Source organism: Chaetura pelagica, unplaced genomic scaffold (assembly GCF_000747805.2).
Source record: "Chaetura pelagica isolate M959 unplaced genomic scaffold, ChaPel_1.0 scaffold607, whole genome shotgun sequence".
Taxonomy (NCBI): domain Eukaryota; kingdom Metazoa; phylum Chordata; class Aves; order Apodiformes; family Apodidae; genus Chaetura; species Chaetura pelagica.
The window spans coordinates 547,472-561,673 of NW_009953960.1; the positions used below are offsets into that span (position 1 = coordinate 547,472).

The 14,202-nt window shown below is 38.9% G+C and overlaps 1 protein-coding gene across 1 annotated transcript in view; it reads right to left on the reverse strand.

The window, feature by feature from the left end:
- Nucleotides 1-14,202, reverse strand: part of TENM4 (teneurin transmembrane protein 4) — a 358,617-nt gene that overhangs the window by 199,556 nt on the left and 144,859 nt on the right. Inside the window, exons 4-5 of the mRNA XM_010001914.1 lie at nucleotides 9,995-10,093; nucleotides 7,710-7,945 (exon numbers count right to left, since the gene is read on the reverse strand). Of these exons, the coding sequence (XP_010000216.1) occupies nucleotides 7,710-7,945; nucleotides 9,995-10,093 (335 nt within the window). The remainder of the gene's footprint in view (nucleotides 1-7,709; nucleotides 7,946-9,994; nucleotides 10,094-14,202) is intronic.

Below are 14,202 nucleotides of genomic sequence, written 5' to 3' on the forward strand. Positions count from 1 at the left end.
TGGAACATCTCCCTGATGAGGAAAGGCTGAGGGAGCTGAGTCTGTTGGGCTTGGAGGAGACTGACGAGTAACCTCATCAGTGTTTACAAATATGTTAAGGGCAAGTGTCAGGAGGACAGAGCCAGGCTTTGTTCAGTGATGTCCAGTGATAGGACAAGGGGAAATGGGTGCAAACTGGAATATAGCAGGTTCCATGTAAACATCAGAAAAAGCTTCTTTACTGCGAAGAGTGCCAGAGCCCTCAACAGGCTGCCCAGAGAGTCTGTGGAGTCTCCTTCTCTGGAGACATTCAAAAGCTGCCTGGACATGTTCCTGTGTGATGTGCTCTGGGTGACCCTGCTCTGGCAGGGGGGTTGGGCTAGATGATCTTTTGAGGTCCCTTCCAACCCCTAAGATTCTGTGATTCTGTGAAAAGAAGAGGATGCAAGTCACTTAGATTGGGTAGCCTGACATCTATTACAGACAAAATAATGGAAAACATAGCACAGAATTCAACAGAAAAATAACAAAGAAAGTGAATGTATTGCAACTCAAGCCAACCCTATTGCTTTTCTGAAAAAAAGATCTTAAGAATGAAACAGTTATTCATTTCTTTTGACAAGATTACAGTTTAGCAAGACATTTCATTTAATCTGGTATGACTTTCAATTAAAGAAACAAACACTTTCCAAAATTATCATCACTGGTGAATAATCATAAAATGTTAAATTTTCTTGTGAAATTCAACATATGATAGTTAGTCTGAAAATACCCAACATTTACATTAATGTTACATAAGTAAATATAAAATCATGGATGACTAAATATGCAGATGACTCAAAGTCAAATACAATTATGAGGATGGAACAGATAAAGTGAAGAGCTGGACAGTTACTAAATTTGAATAATTCACACAAATGTGCTTAAGGTTCAAACAAAACATGGCAAAGGCTAGCCTATACACTTAGGATAAAAAGAGGACAAGTTGTGACAATGAATCACAGAATCACAGAGTGGTTTGGGTTGGAATGGACCTTAAAGATCATCTAGTTCCAACCCCCTACATGGGCACGGACACCTCCCACTAGACTAGGTTGCTTCAAGCCCCCTCCAACCTGGCCTTGAATACTTCCAGGGAGGTGGTAGCCACAACTTCTCTGGGTGAAATGGGACATGGGCTTCTAGTAGAGACTGAAAATAACTTAAGGAGGAAGCACAAGAAGTTGTTGTATTTTCCTAATGTATCTTCCATAGCCAAAAAGAGTTAATGAGATCCTGGCACATGCAAGCTGAGAAAAAGTGAATTGAAGTAGGTGTGTGACTTAGCTTGGTAAAATGGGAAAGTAGCTGTAGTTTACTGGCCTTCAGTGTCCTGAGAGGTCAACCAACATGATCTAATAGTGTTTATGGCTTTTAACATAAAAAAAAATAAAATATGAAGAAGATGAAAATGAAAATTATGGGATCTTCTAACAAACACTGAACTAGTTCCAAAAAGATGCAGTACTTGACAAGGCCCTTTATCAGTCTGAACTCTAAGTGTTAACAGCTTTGCAAAGCAGAAGTTTTGCCACTGAGTTTCAGAACATGTTGCTATCAAATGTAATGCCTACATCTTTTTATTTCCAAGTTTGTCCACACTGGACACCTCCAACAAAATTATTTGGCTTATATTATCTTCTATTATTATTTCTCGTAACATTTTCTGGCAGTGTTTCCCTTTCAATTGTGTATACATAGGATATTTCTCCTATCCCAACACTTCTTATGTCAGGTTATAGATCTTATTTAGGTCAAAACAGTGAATGTTCTTTAGTGGAGTTTCTGTGGTGAGTTTTTTAACACCCACTTAAATTAACTGATCTTCACAAGAATAGATTTAACATGGGCTCTTGCACCTCTTTATCACCTTTATCACCTTTATTTTCAAGCTGCAGTTAAACCACTTGGATTTCCTTTACTCTAAACTAAAAATATTAGCTGCTTTCCAAACATAACATGCATAATCCAAATTTAAAAAAAAAAAAAAAGAAAAAGAAAAAGAGATGCACACAAATCTCTAATAAATTTTAATAATCTCTAATAATATAAACAGCTATTTCTGACTTTGCGAATGATGGAAAATAAGGTGTATTATTATTCATACCACAATGAACCTAAAGCTGCAATGAAAGACAACAAGACAGCGGGAAACATAAGACCAAATACATTTCATCTTGGTTTTAATTTTGTGTCTGCCTCATCTCTCTGATGATTACTGTCTTGTGTATAGGTACAGCACTAACAAGCTAATGCCTTTTCTTAGTCATGACAGGCAAAATGCATACATAACATTCCTTAATGAGCTATACTGAGCTGGAATTTGGGCACCTATCTGTGTTTTATACAGCACTGTGTGTGCATGCACATGGACAGGAAGAAGGGAGAATGTCAGTAACATGACTGGGCCTGAAACATTTGAGTGATTCACTAACACTTTGTGGATCTGATCAGGAACAGTTTCTTTTGCCAGGCTCCTGCAGGCAGCTTTCCTGAGCTCAGTGCTACTCAACCAGCCTCTTGTTAACTTTACACACAGTAGCTGCCCTCACTTGGTCCTGGACAAGAGTGTAGTGTGATTGAGGTTAACACAAAGCCCTGTGATCTTTCTATCTCTCTGATAGGGAAAAAATTATGCAAAAAATTCCTGCAATTGAAAAGATGAACTTCTGAATGATCAGTGAAAATTCAACATCTGTCTTGATGTACATTCTGTCTTTAGTCAGGTCACTCAGGAATATATAAACATATATGCAGACTTTTTCAGGGTTGGTCTAGCTCCTGTTGCATACACCAAGACTGATGCCATTGACCCTCACTGCATTTGAACAAGTGCTAAAGTAAATGGAGTTAATCCAGTTTAAGAGGAGCATGTGCAAGAGAAAAAAACAAAGCCCTCTATTTTCCGAATGTCACTGGGTATGAAAGAGAGAAATAGATGTCATTTAAACTGTAAAATAAAATATAAATAATAAAATATACTACTGATTATTCTATAAAGCCTTTGAGACTGGATCTCACAGTTTTAGATTAAGGATAAAATGAAATAAATGAGACCCAAAGTTCCCGAGTGAACTGTGTGCAGTAAACCAAGAAAGGACCTGGAAGCTCCTCTTTAGATGACAGATTGACTTCATAACATAAAGGTTTTGCAAGAACAGATTGTTTAGCTACTATTTTTGCATTTTATCTAGGATGGAAATATAAAATATTGAAAGATCCTTGTAAATCCAAAGAACAAATGGCACCAGTAGCAAAATAGAGCTTAAGCTGGGATCCAAAAAGAAAAATAAAGCAGAAAATGGAAGTTCTTGGCAGGATAATAAACTGATTTATAATTTAACTTGAATATCAAGGTATAACTGCACGATCAACAGATATAGCTCAAGTTTAATAATTATTAGCAACTTTTCCTATTGATGTCAAGTGGCATGTAAACACCGTGGTTTAATGGTATACCATACATCCATAGCTAACTAGTTAGCTAAGAGGTTTGGAAACTAATTTAAATTGGGTTTATTACATACCATCAAAGAATTGTGTAGAAAATTAGGTAAATTTAGTTTTCAGGGTGATTTTTAGACAATAACAGAAAGACACTTTATAAAAACATCATAGTCCTAGCACAGCTTTACTGTCAAAGCCTTTTGCCTGTAGCAAGCAAACACTGCTCTTTAAGTGAAGCTGCATCTGTATGGAGTTGAAATGAAGACAGAGCTGAAAAGCAGAGAGAGCTCTGACTCCAATCAAATGAATGACTGTTTTGGCTTCATAATATGTTTTCCAGCCCTAACTTTAATCTAAATCAAATGCCCATCTTTCTTGCTGTTCATGCAATGCAACCGCAGCACATGCTTAAGTATAGGAAAATTGCAAGTGCCTAACTACATCAAACTGTACTTCCATATAGTCTGGAATCTCCATTAGCCAGAAGATAATACTTTCTGTTTCAAAAGAAAGAAACTATTCTCCACTGCTATTTTGTTTAGAAACTGTTCTGTGGCTCTAGCCAAACAGCTGCTGGGCATGGAGATATGTACAAACAGGTCTTTTCTGTTTCTAAACTCAGAAATCTTCCTCCCAGACACCACAGCATAGTCAGAGATTTTTTATACCTCTATGCTAGCAGGCCTGGCATCTACCAGGTACAGAAACTCTGATGGCAAAGTAGTTTGGATAGCAATGTACTTTGTGGTATTATCTCTGCCATGAGAATCTCACTATAAATTAGCACTCCAAGGCAGAGCTCCATGGCCAAGAGACCTCATCACATCCCAGCAAAAGCCATGAAAATTTTCCATATTTAAATGTGAATTGAATGGACAGTCCTAAAATGGGAGATTTAATTATAAAGTGGTGTCTCTTCATGACCTGGAATAGTAAATTTGCAGGTCAGTTAGAGGCTGCTTAAAGAGTCCCTGCATGTCAGTGGTTCCAGCATTTTAAAGTTGCATCCCCCATCTGCTACTGCTTTGGTGTTCTCACCACACAAGACAAGCTTCTGTGGAGTTCATTAGATTTGCATAAGCTGTGTGTGTGCAAAACTTTTGATGTGCATTGTTACCCCTGCCTGAGTGTGTCTCTGAATATTTGAAAAGGTGGCAACAAGTCAATGAAAAGCTGGTTAATTCAAATGAAAACCAGCTTCTGCTGCTTAATACACCCTGTTATATTTTGTTTGTCATTATCTCTCCAGACCAGTGACTCAGCCCTGTAAAACCTTCAGCCTGATCATAGTGTTGACACATGATACCAGCCTTTCAGCTCCCATGGACTTCTATTTATGCTTCCTCTCCTCTTCTTTGAAAAATCCCAGCAAGATAAATGAACCTCAGACTATTAAACACCATAAAGCCTTTAATAAAATAATGGAAATTCTGCCTCTTAGCCTTAAACAAATGATTCTGCAAGTGTTTCAGGTGAACTTTAAAAATGAGCTGGCTTCAGCAAAGAACTTCTGAAAGGACCTGGTGCCTCATTGTTCCCATGCAGTGCTGCCTGCCTCAGATGGTTGACCATTATAGTTGTGTCTGAGCATCACACAAAAAGTATCACCAACAGCAGAGTCCTTTATGGATCTCCTGATGTCTCTAGCTCCAAACACCTGTACAGGAAGGAAAGGCTTGCAGTAGGTAGGTTTTAACATCCAAGTGCATAAATGTGACGTACCTGATGCTGTGAAGAGATTCCTGAAGCCCTAGGCATTAGCCTGTATTATTTCTATTAACCAATCACTGCTAAAAAAAAATAAGAGTAAACACCAAGCCACTGCCATGGGACCTGATCCAAAGTCCACTCACTTAAACGGGAGTCTTTCCAAAAACCTCAGTTTGCTTTGGAGGATGAAACTGGCCATTAAAAAGATAATTTCTATTCTTGTTTTAACTAACAAGAGCAGATGGAAAGTAGCCAGGTTCCCAGTGCTCACGAGCTGTTATATAGATTAGACCTTACCCATGATTAAGTTATACCTTACCACTCAAATAGTCCCCATGCCACTGAAAAGAGTAAGATACTTCTTAAATAAGGAAAGGTATCTATAAGAAAATACAACTATGCAAATATTCAAGGAAAAGCTCCAAAACTGGAGGAAAAACAAACTGGTCTTTTCAAAAGAATGAACAAGTTCCTGTTAAGAACTGTGTAGTTTCTATCAAATGTAAAATGACCCAGCTTAACTTACTGAAAACTACAAACATTTTGACTCCTTGATTAATTTTTTTCCTTTTGAGTTAGGTGATACAATTCTCATCTGCAACTTGACAGGATGGAGAAAATAATTACAAATGAAAAGGTTATTCATAATTTTTAAATGAGTTAATTAGTAAACCCCACCAGAGTCACTCATTACAGTAATTAATAATTGATTATACTTGAAATTAAACACAATTTTTCATCAAAATCTAATTAAATATCTGCCTTTTTGCTTGTTGATTAGACCACTGGGTCTGGTAGAGACAATCTTTGCTAAATATGTTTATGCTGAACTGAACCATCGAATTTGATTTTTAATAATTGATAGTTCCTTTAGAAATTAGCAATTATGACCCATAATTACAGAAGTTCAACCTGATCAGCATTACTGGCACCTTGCCAGCCATCCGTGGAGACTGGGAAAGTCAATAGAATTCATCTGAATGGGGAAAAAAGGATGGGAGAGCCCTCAATGGATCTACCTTCTAACCACTTGAACTGTGATTTTAAAAAGGAGCCTGATCTGTTCAGAACTCTCAAAAAGGTTTTTGAGTTGGAGAATACAGAATGGCAAACCAATATCTTATCAGTCTATCAAAAGGCACACACCTCCTCCATCAGAATCAACACACACCACTATTCTGAGTTATAAAGTTATTCCTCTGACACACTGAGATAATGTCCAAAGGAACCATGTTCAGGGTATAAGGAGAATACCAGACAAATGAGAAAGGCAAGTCCAAGTGTACATAGCAAATGATGAAAATTGACTGCATATTTCATCAAACTGCTGCTGACTTAATGTTGGTTAATTAATTATTCCTGCTTCTCTTACAGGAGGCTTAAAATGAGCAGAGTATGATGCAAGGCAGAAGTGGAAAAGTATCAGTCATTAAGGAAGTGTATATAAAAGGAACAGAGCAAAAGTAATTATTTGTGGTAGTGCTAACTATACTCATGTGAAATGAAAGCAACAGTCTTTCGATCCAGGCTATGATTTGTAATTCTAACCACAACCTTTTATAGATCATTAGTGCACAGGAAATCAGAGCGAAATCAAAAAGACTCATTTGTGCCCCAAGAAATGGGCTTCTTTAACCTATGATCACATCTGCAAATGACTGACAAATGGAGTTTGCACAATGGATGGTTTAAAATCAGGAGTCTAGGAATGGACCTTTGTAAGTATTAATAACAAAAAAATATCAAATCTATCTGAAGAAAAAGTAATGATAACATCCCAACTTTAAAGGCTGAAAAATACAATTTTCACTTCTAACACATCAATGACTTTTGCAATAAACACTGAGAACACTTTTATTTTGCAATTAATAATGACAACTCTTATAAACAAAATGAATTCAGATCATGCACAGCACAAGAAAAATCCCCTGCTACTCCACCCAAGTAGCAAATTTTTCCAGCTCCTCTATTCAAAGAAGACCCTGTTGGACCACAACCTAAATCAGTCCTTCCACATCCTCCAGGTCACCTGTGAAGTTCAAGATCATTGGTTAAATTACTAGGATGTGCCACTAAAAGATAGAATAAAACCTCATTTTTTTTTGTATCAGAATCTCTGTTCTGACCCTGCTCCCATCAAAGTCAATGGCAAAGAATTCCCATGGACCTGGATGTAACTCTGATTGGGACATGGACCTCACTGCCTATTTTAATAGGCTGCTTTGATAAAACCAGGTGGGTTTGTCTCACTTCAGGTACTTTCCTTTGCAGAAAGTAAACAGTCAATGGCATTTGAAGGGAAAACAACACAGGACTCATGTCTTAATAAGCTCTTCTGTCTCTATGATGTGTTAGGCTCCCTATCATACCACTGTGTCATCAGTTCAGTCACAGAGGCTTCATTTCCCCATTACTTTGTAGGATGACCTCGACCCTCTGGTTCCCAAACTTTAGCATTATGGGTGGGTTTGTAAAGAAAGGAAAGAAAAGCAGAAAAAAACCAAACAACAACAAACCAGCAGAAATAAGCTTACCTATGAAATACGCCAGCAGGATCACCAGTGTGACTGAGATGACAATAGCACTCAGAGCAGCACATTTCCAGTTACAGTACTTATAGGGTTTCTTCAGATTAAAGGCAGGCCTAGAGAAGGTACTTCTGGGAAGGGGCCTAGGGGGAGGTGAGTACACAGTGCTGGATGTCAAGGGATATCCCGGCGATGTTGTACAAAAAAGGGGAGAAGTGCCTCCAGGTTTGAACAGGAAGTGCCTGAGGGAAGAAAGACCAACAGCAAGTGATACCTCACACAAATCAAAGCTGAGGGACACGTGGGGTGGGAGGATGACGACTGCTGCCAGGACGAGGAAAGCAGCTCCACACAACGCTGGCTACGGACATGGACGGCATGCAAGAAGGAGAAGAATCAATATCAAAGGCAAGTCACAGAGAGTAAAGGACAACAAAACAGCAAAACAAAAAAAATCACAGTGCCAACAGTGCCACAGAAAACTCCTCAAGGTCTGGAGTCCCCTCTGTGGAAGAGCTGGCGTTAGATTGAGATGAATACCCCAAGCACAGCTACGACAGACTGGTGGCACGGGCAGCACTGGGGGCCTGCTCACACTCCCACAGAAATGCCCTACGGAGACTGAAGAGGAGTGTGGGTCAGATTAAAGAGGGGAGGGAGCTTACCAATTCATTGATCAGTGCATGAGAGCTTTTTTTCATGGCATTGGTGAATGGAGATGGGGAAAGAGAGCTTAAGCCATTCCATAGCACCCAAATTGTCACAGAGGGGAATATTCACACTGTCCCAGCCCAGCAAATTTAAGCATCGGACAACGGCATGGCTGAAGGCATCAATGCCCAGAATCTGAGTCATGTATTGCTAGTGGGGAGAGGCACCTGCTTCCAGAAAGCAGTCCAGAGCACCAGAGTTTGATGCCTACCTTTAAAAAGTGTGAATTACTGTCAAAGGCAACAGCATTTCCTGTCCAGTGACACATTGGGAGGCACCACATTCTGCCCGTTACTACAAACGCAGCCTGAGAGCCAGCCTATGAGGACCTTGTGTGAGACTCATGAAGTCATGAGACTCATGACCCACTGCAGTCCATGAGTTCCTGAAATGAAATGTCCCAATGGAAAGTGTCTCCACAGGAATCGTAAATGAAAAACCTAATTTTGGTGGGACATCATGAAGTAAAAGGCATTCAAATTCCAGAAATGAAACTTGGGAAATGAATCTGACTCGTCTATCACCATGCTGATATCAAACAAAAATGCAGCTTGTGAGGACTGAGAAACAGCCCTAGTGCAGTTTGCAGCTTCTGCCGTGGTTTATGGGGACAGATTTGCAGCCACTGTAAATGCAATCAGCATGGGTCCCTGGGAGTCAGTCAAGCCAGTGGATTATACCAGATGAAGACACTACTATTTCCCCTTGAAGTAGCTTGTGTAGTCACAGGGAGAAATGTCACATGCAGAAACATCACCATGCAGAAAAGCCACTAATTCATGCAGTATAAAATAACACATAATTCTTCAAAACAGGTGCTTGTTGTATTACAGCATGATTTTATTGGTACTCTAAGCATGACTGCTGAGCATTAGAGAAAGATTCATTATTTTTACTAATGCTCTACATCAAAACATTCTTTTTTGTAAAGAGTCAGATACATTCCTCTCTTTTGGATAGTATTTAGACACAGATTTCTGTTCTGAGCAAAGAGGTACCTGCAGTGTTCCAAGTACACCAATTAGATCTTCATGATGGCTACCAAATTAGAAACTGTTAACACAAGGCCAACAGCTACGACACTAAGTGTTAAGTTAAAAACTGATTATAACTTAGAAGATAAGTGCCCAAAATTTAGGTTAAAATGTCAGAATTGGTGGTTAAGTCAAAATCAAAGACTTGGCTTACACCAGTGACATTTGTCAGATAAAGTATGTAAAAAATAGCAGTTTAACACTCAAGTATCAAGCTGTCAGCACAACAGTTTAAGACTTTCATGAAAATCAATCTTTATTTATTTGGGAATCAAACTTGCTGTAGGTACTTCTTACTAAAGAAAATACTTCAACACAAAAAAGGGGAAAAATGAAATGGTATGCTGTGGCTCACCAGCATATTAATGAGCCTGCCATTAATATGTACAGGACACAGTGCTCCAAGCTCCAGAACCTCATTTTTTAAAGCCATCTTGGAAGACGTCAGCAATAGTGTTGCCCTTAAACACCATGATATGACTAAATGCTTTCATGCAAGGATCATGACTGTACAGTAAACAGGAAGACCACAGAAGTGTCACATACCCATCATTGTAAGCACCGTCATGTCGGGAGGAGGTGAGAATGTCCATCTCAATGAGGTTGTCCTGCAATGTCTCTAGGAATGTCTGCTTTGCTATGTTTCTACATACATATGGAAACATGAATGAAGCCAGTGAGTCATGCATATATGAAGTGTGATCTTATAAACCACAATGGTTATAGTGCAGTTGTGCATGGAATTAGAATGATGGACCATATATTTATATGTATAAGATGCTACACATATACATATATAGCTTTTAAGAATGTTCACTTCTCTATATATACACACTATATATGCATATACACACATATAAGCACACACGCCCATGTGCATGTATAGAAAAAGATTGGTGTTCATTTCAGATTATTTATTCCCACACATGAAACCTCCTGAACTGCTGGGTTCAAAAAGACTAGATTTCGATCCAGCTGTAACCTTGTTATACCCCAGCCTCTGTGTTACTGTTACACTGAAAAGCACAGTATCCATACCGCACTGTGGCCAATATTTTGGTAATACATTTCCATCTAATGGCCTCATGGATTTCCAGCAAAAATCTGCCACTCCTTTGGCTAAGTTTCAGCTTAGTATTTGAGAACTTCTTAATTACCCATTTGATTAATTTGTTTTCCTTTGTGGAGTAATACTTTGCTATTTAGAAGTTTCAAAATTCAAGTTTTGATCAAAATGAGTATTCCAAACAAAAGTCTCTCAGTGATAAGCAGATAGAAGCTGGAAAAAAAATTATGATGTAACCCAACTCCAATACCAGAGCATTGGCTGTAATCTGGATAATATGGACAACAGGCAAAATACTCAGGGCCTAGTTTTTACTTTTGCACACAACAGTGGTATTGGCAGTATCTGACCTCCCTGGCATGTACTTTAAAGAGTCACATTTTGACCTATATATGCTAAAATGTTCTGTACTTCTTAAGGAGAATCATAGAACATAAAGAAGTAACTCAGAGGCACAGGTGGAAATAGATTGTGTCACCTTTCTCACCTTCAGGCTTGTTTCTCAAGACCTGGCAAAAGAAAATTCTTCCCATTTTTTAAAACAAAAAAACCCCAAACATATCCCTGTTTTTGCCCATGTTTGTTTTCAGCATTAAGACTGAATCTAAGCCTGAATGTGAATACATTCCTTGGCCAAACCTAGCAAAAGGAACATAACAGTATTGTGACACTATCACTTATGCAGGATTAAGTGCTTATAGGATATAAGTGACATGATGGGAACTCAAATGAGAACTCCTCTGTCAAAGAAACTAGATCCAGGTAACATACTATGCCAAAAGAAACGAGCCCTGTCACATTATACAAACCTTGATGCTGTCTCTTCTAAAATGTCCTCAACCTTAATTTGCATTTCTCCTTCCCCCTTTTCCTGCTGCTATTGCCAGTTCCTGTCTGGCTCAACTCACTGCTTGTGGAGGCCTCTGGGATGCTTTGACAGAACATATCTACTCCTTGATCTGAATGAAAGCAAAGTGACTCCTATTCATAGAAGTAAAGTGGATTGACATGCATGAGCTATGTGCCACAGCACTTGAGATATCAATCTATCCCCAAGTGCTTGCGGCTTCCTCACATTCCCTGGGAATGCAGGAAAGGTTGGATGCTGAATTCAATGCAAAAAGAAGCAATATATGCGCATGCACTGAGCATTTAATGGGTAAGAGGCAAGGCATCTAGCAACACACCAATCAATAAAAGTTCATCAGTAGTTAAAATCCATGTCAAATTGGTTCCATGAATTTCTGTCATGGATTGTCAATAACACAGCAGAGGGGAGGGTTACATAACCTTATAATGCAAGTATTTGTAACAGAGAGGTCGCTGGGTCACTGAGGTGACTGGTGCATGACTGCCCTCCTCCCTGAAGGCTGGACAGTCTGCTTCCTTGGAGATTACATGTAAACAGCTGCCTAGTTACAAACCACTCTCCCATCTCATTTTGAGTTGTGGTGGCAGGATATGACTTGTCATGATTACCACATGAAATTTCCCAGGAATGAAAGTCTCCTGAAAGCCATTGGTTTGTCAACTAAGCATCCATCTAGCTGGCAATTATTTGCTCCCACAAGGTCAGTTGTAAAGGAACAGAAAGGAGGCCACAGAAGAAGGAAGAGTGAAAAATAAATATGGGGGCACAGACTTACCTGTCAGAAGTGAGTGCTGAGCAAAGACCTTCTCATCACAAATCTTGACAATATATTGCTTTTAAAGCAACAAAAAAAGGGAGCAGACAGGAAAATAAAGAGGGAAAAGGCGAAACAGAGAAAAGGGAGTACAGGGAAACTAACAAAAAGGAGGGAGAGAAGAGAAGGGGGTCTTCCTCTTGCAACCTATACAGTTCTTGGATATAGGATATGCTTATCCTGTCAGCTGTGTACTTGCGCTACACATCTCTGATTGCCTTTGCATTACAGTGTGCAAATCACCAGGCAGTGATAAAACATCCTAAGTTCCCAGTTCTGACTACTGCCTGGAATCCACAGCGTCAAAATCAAGCCTCTAAAACCTTGGGATGCTTAACATCTGTAACTGTTGGAATGTTTCACTGTCTGTGACAATCCCTATTTAAAAGATACAACTTTTTCTTCATGTTTTCTCTCTCTGTTGACTAATATGGGATTTTAAAAACCCCCGATATTCAACAGAAATACAATTCCATTTTTGACATGACATTCCTATAATCTCCTCTACACTTCAAAGGCCTTAATTCTTGGATTAATGTCTCTTGGCCAGGATTTATTTTTTTACATATTGGGCAATTTATTCTCTTAGGTGAAGGTCTTTATTTTTGGTTCTAAAAATCTTTGCAGTGCAGAAGGTTGACTTCATGGAAGAGGTGCAACTGGGCATCCAAGTTTGCTGAACAGCTCTGAAGCCTGGGTTTTTCTGTCTACAGAATTCCCACTGAAGGAAATGGAAGATCTCTGCACTTCTGAAGAGCAGACTGTTAGAGTGGAGATTTGTCACAGATTTACTGACCATCTCTGCAGCACAGTCTCTGCACTATGACACCAATATGACGCATTCTATTTTCTTAATGTTGTTTAGTGAAGGAACAAAAGCCTGTCAGTCATGCTCTGTAAACGTGCTCATTTGTTTTTTAGCGTAAAATCACATTCTTTTCCAACACTTTTCCAACACTTCCATCGTTTGAAGGGACACTGGGCAAAATTACAACATTTCAACTAGTGTGCCAAAAGCCACATCATCAGGCTCAAAATAATCTGCTTTCTACCTAATTAATAAAATACTTAGGTTGAGAATCAATTACAAATATGACTCATTTGTGATGCAAGTGAAATCATCAAATGATGCAGAAGGATCTCTTCACGCAGGTAGACCTCCAACATCCAGTCTGGTTAGCAGCAATAATACAGCCAACCCAACTTGAAGAAAGGACAGTCTGGAAAAATGGGGTCAGAATTTTTTTCAGCAAAGACCTTTTATCTTTGACATTCATCCATTGATTCAGCAGCAAGGACATTCCTTCTCAATTGTAAGGTTGTTAGCTCTTAGAGAGTCCAGTCAGATGTCTTGGCAGTATTAAAACAGTGTACTATCTCTTCTCCAAAATGTTCACAATCTGGTTTAGAAAAAGGCACAGGGATTCCTCCAGAATTATAGAGGATTATTCACAAAATGGATGCAGAAGTGGGGGCCTACTCATTTTTTATTTTTTTTTTTCCCCCAAAGAAATAGTACATAAAAGTTACTTCTTGGATCTATATGCTCAAGAATTAGTAACATAGCATAATTACTGAAACTCTTGCCAAATCACACTTGCAGTAGTTGCATATAATTTTGTCTTAATCTTCTTGATCCAGCTTCTTAGTTCAGTCTTTTCAATCAAGCAGTCGCAGAGAAATTAATTATCCTTAAATGCCATAACATGTTAGATTGAGGTCTGTTTTGGAAGTTCCAAAGGACCAGCAGGCATAGCTCATTCTCAAAAAGATTGACAGATGTTCTCAGTTTTAAAAACCATTTTCTTAGAAAAGCTGGCAAAACTGGGTACATTTTGTCCCAGGATACAGACACAGCTACCACTGATCTCAATGAGATTCTCACAGGCAGTGATGTGACAAAATTGTCCCCTGGCTCAGTTTTCAGTTAGTATATAATTTTTGCTGTCTAAAGGCTTTCTTGTTGGTTTGAGAAGGTAAGACAAATGGGGGGGGGGGGGTGG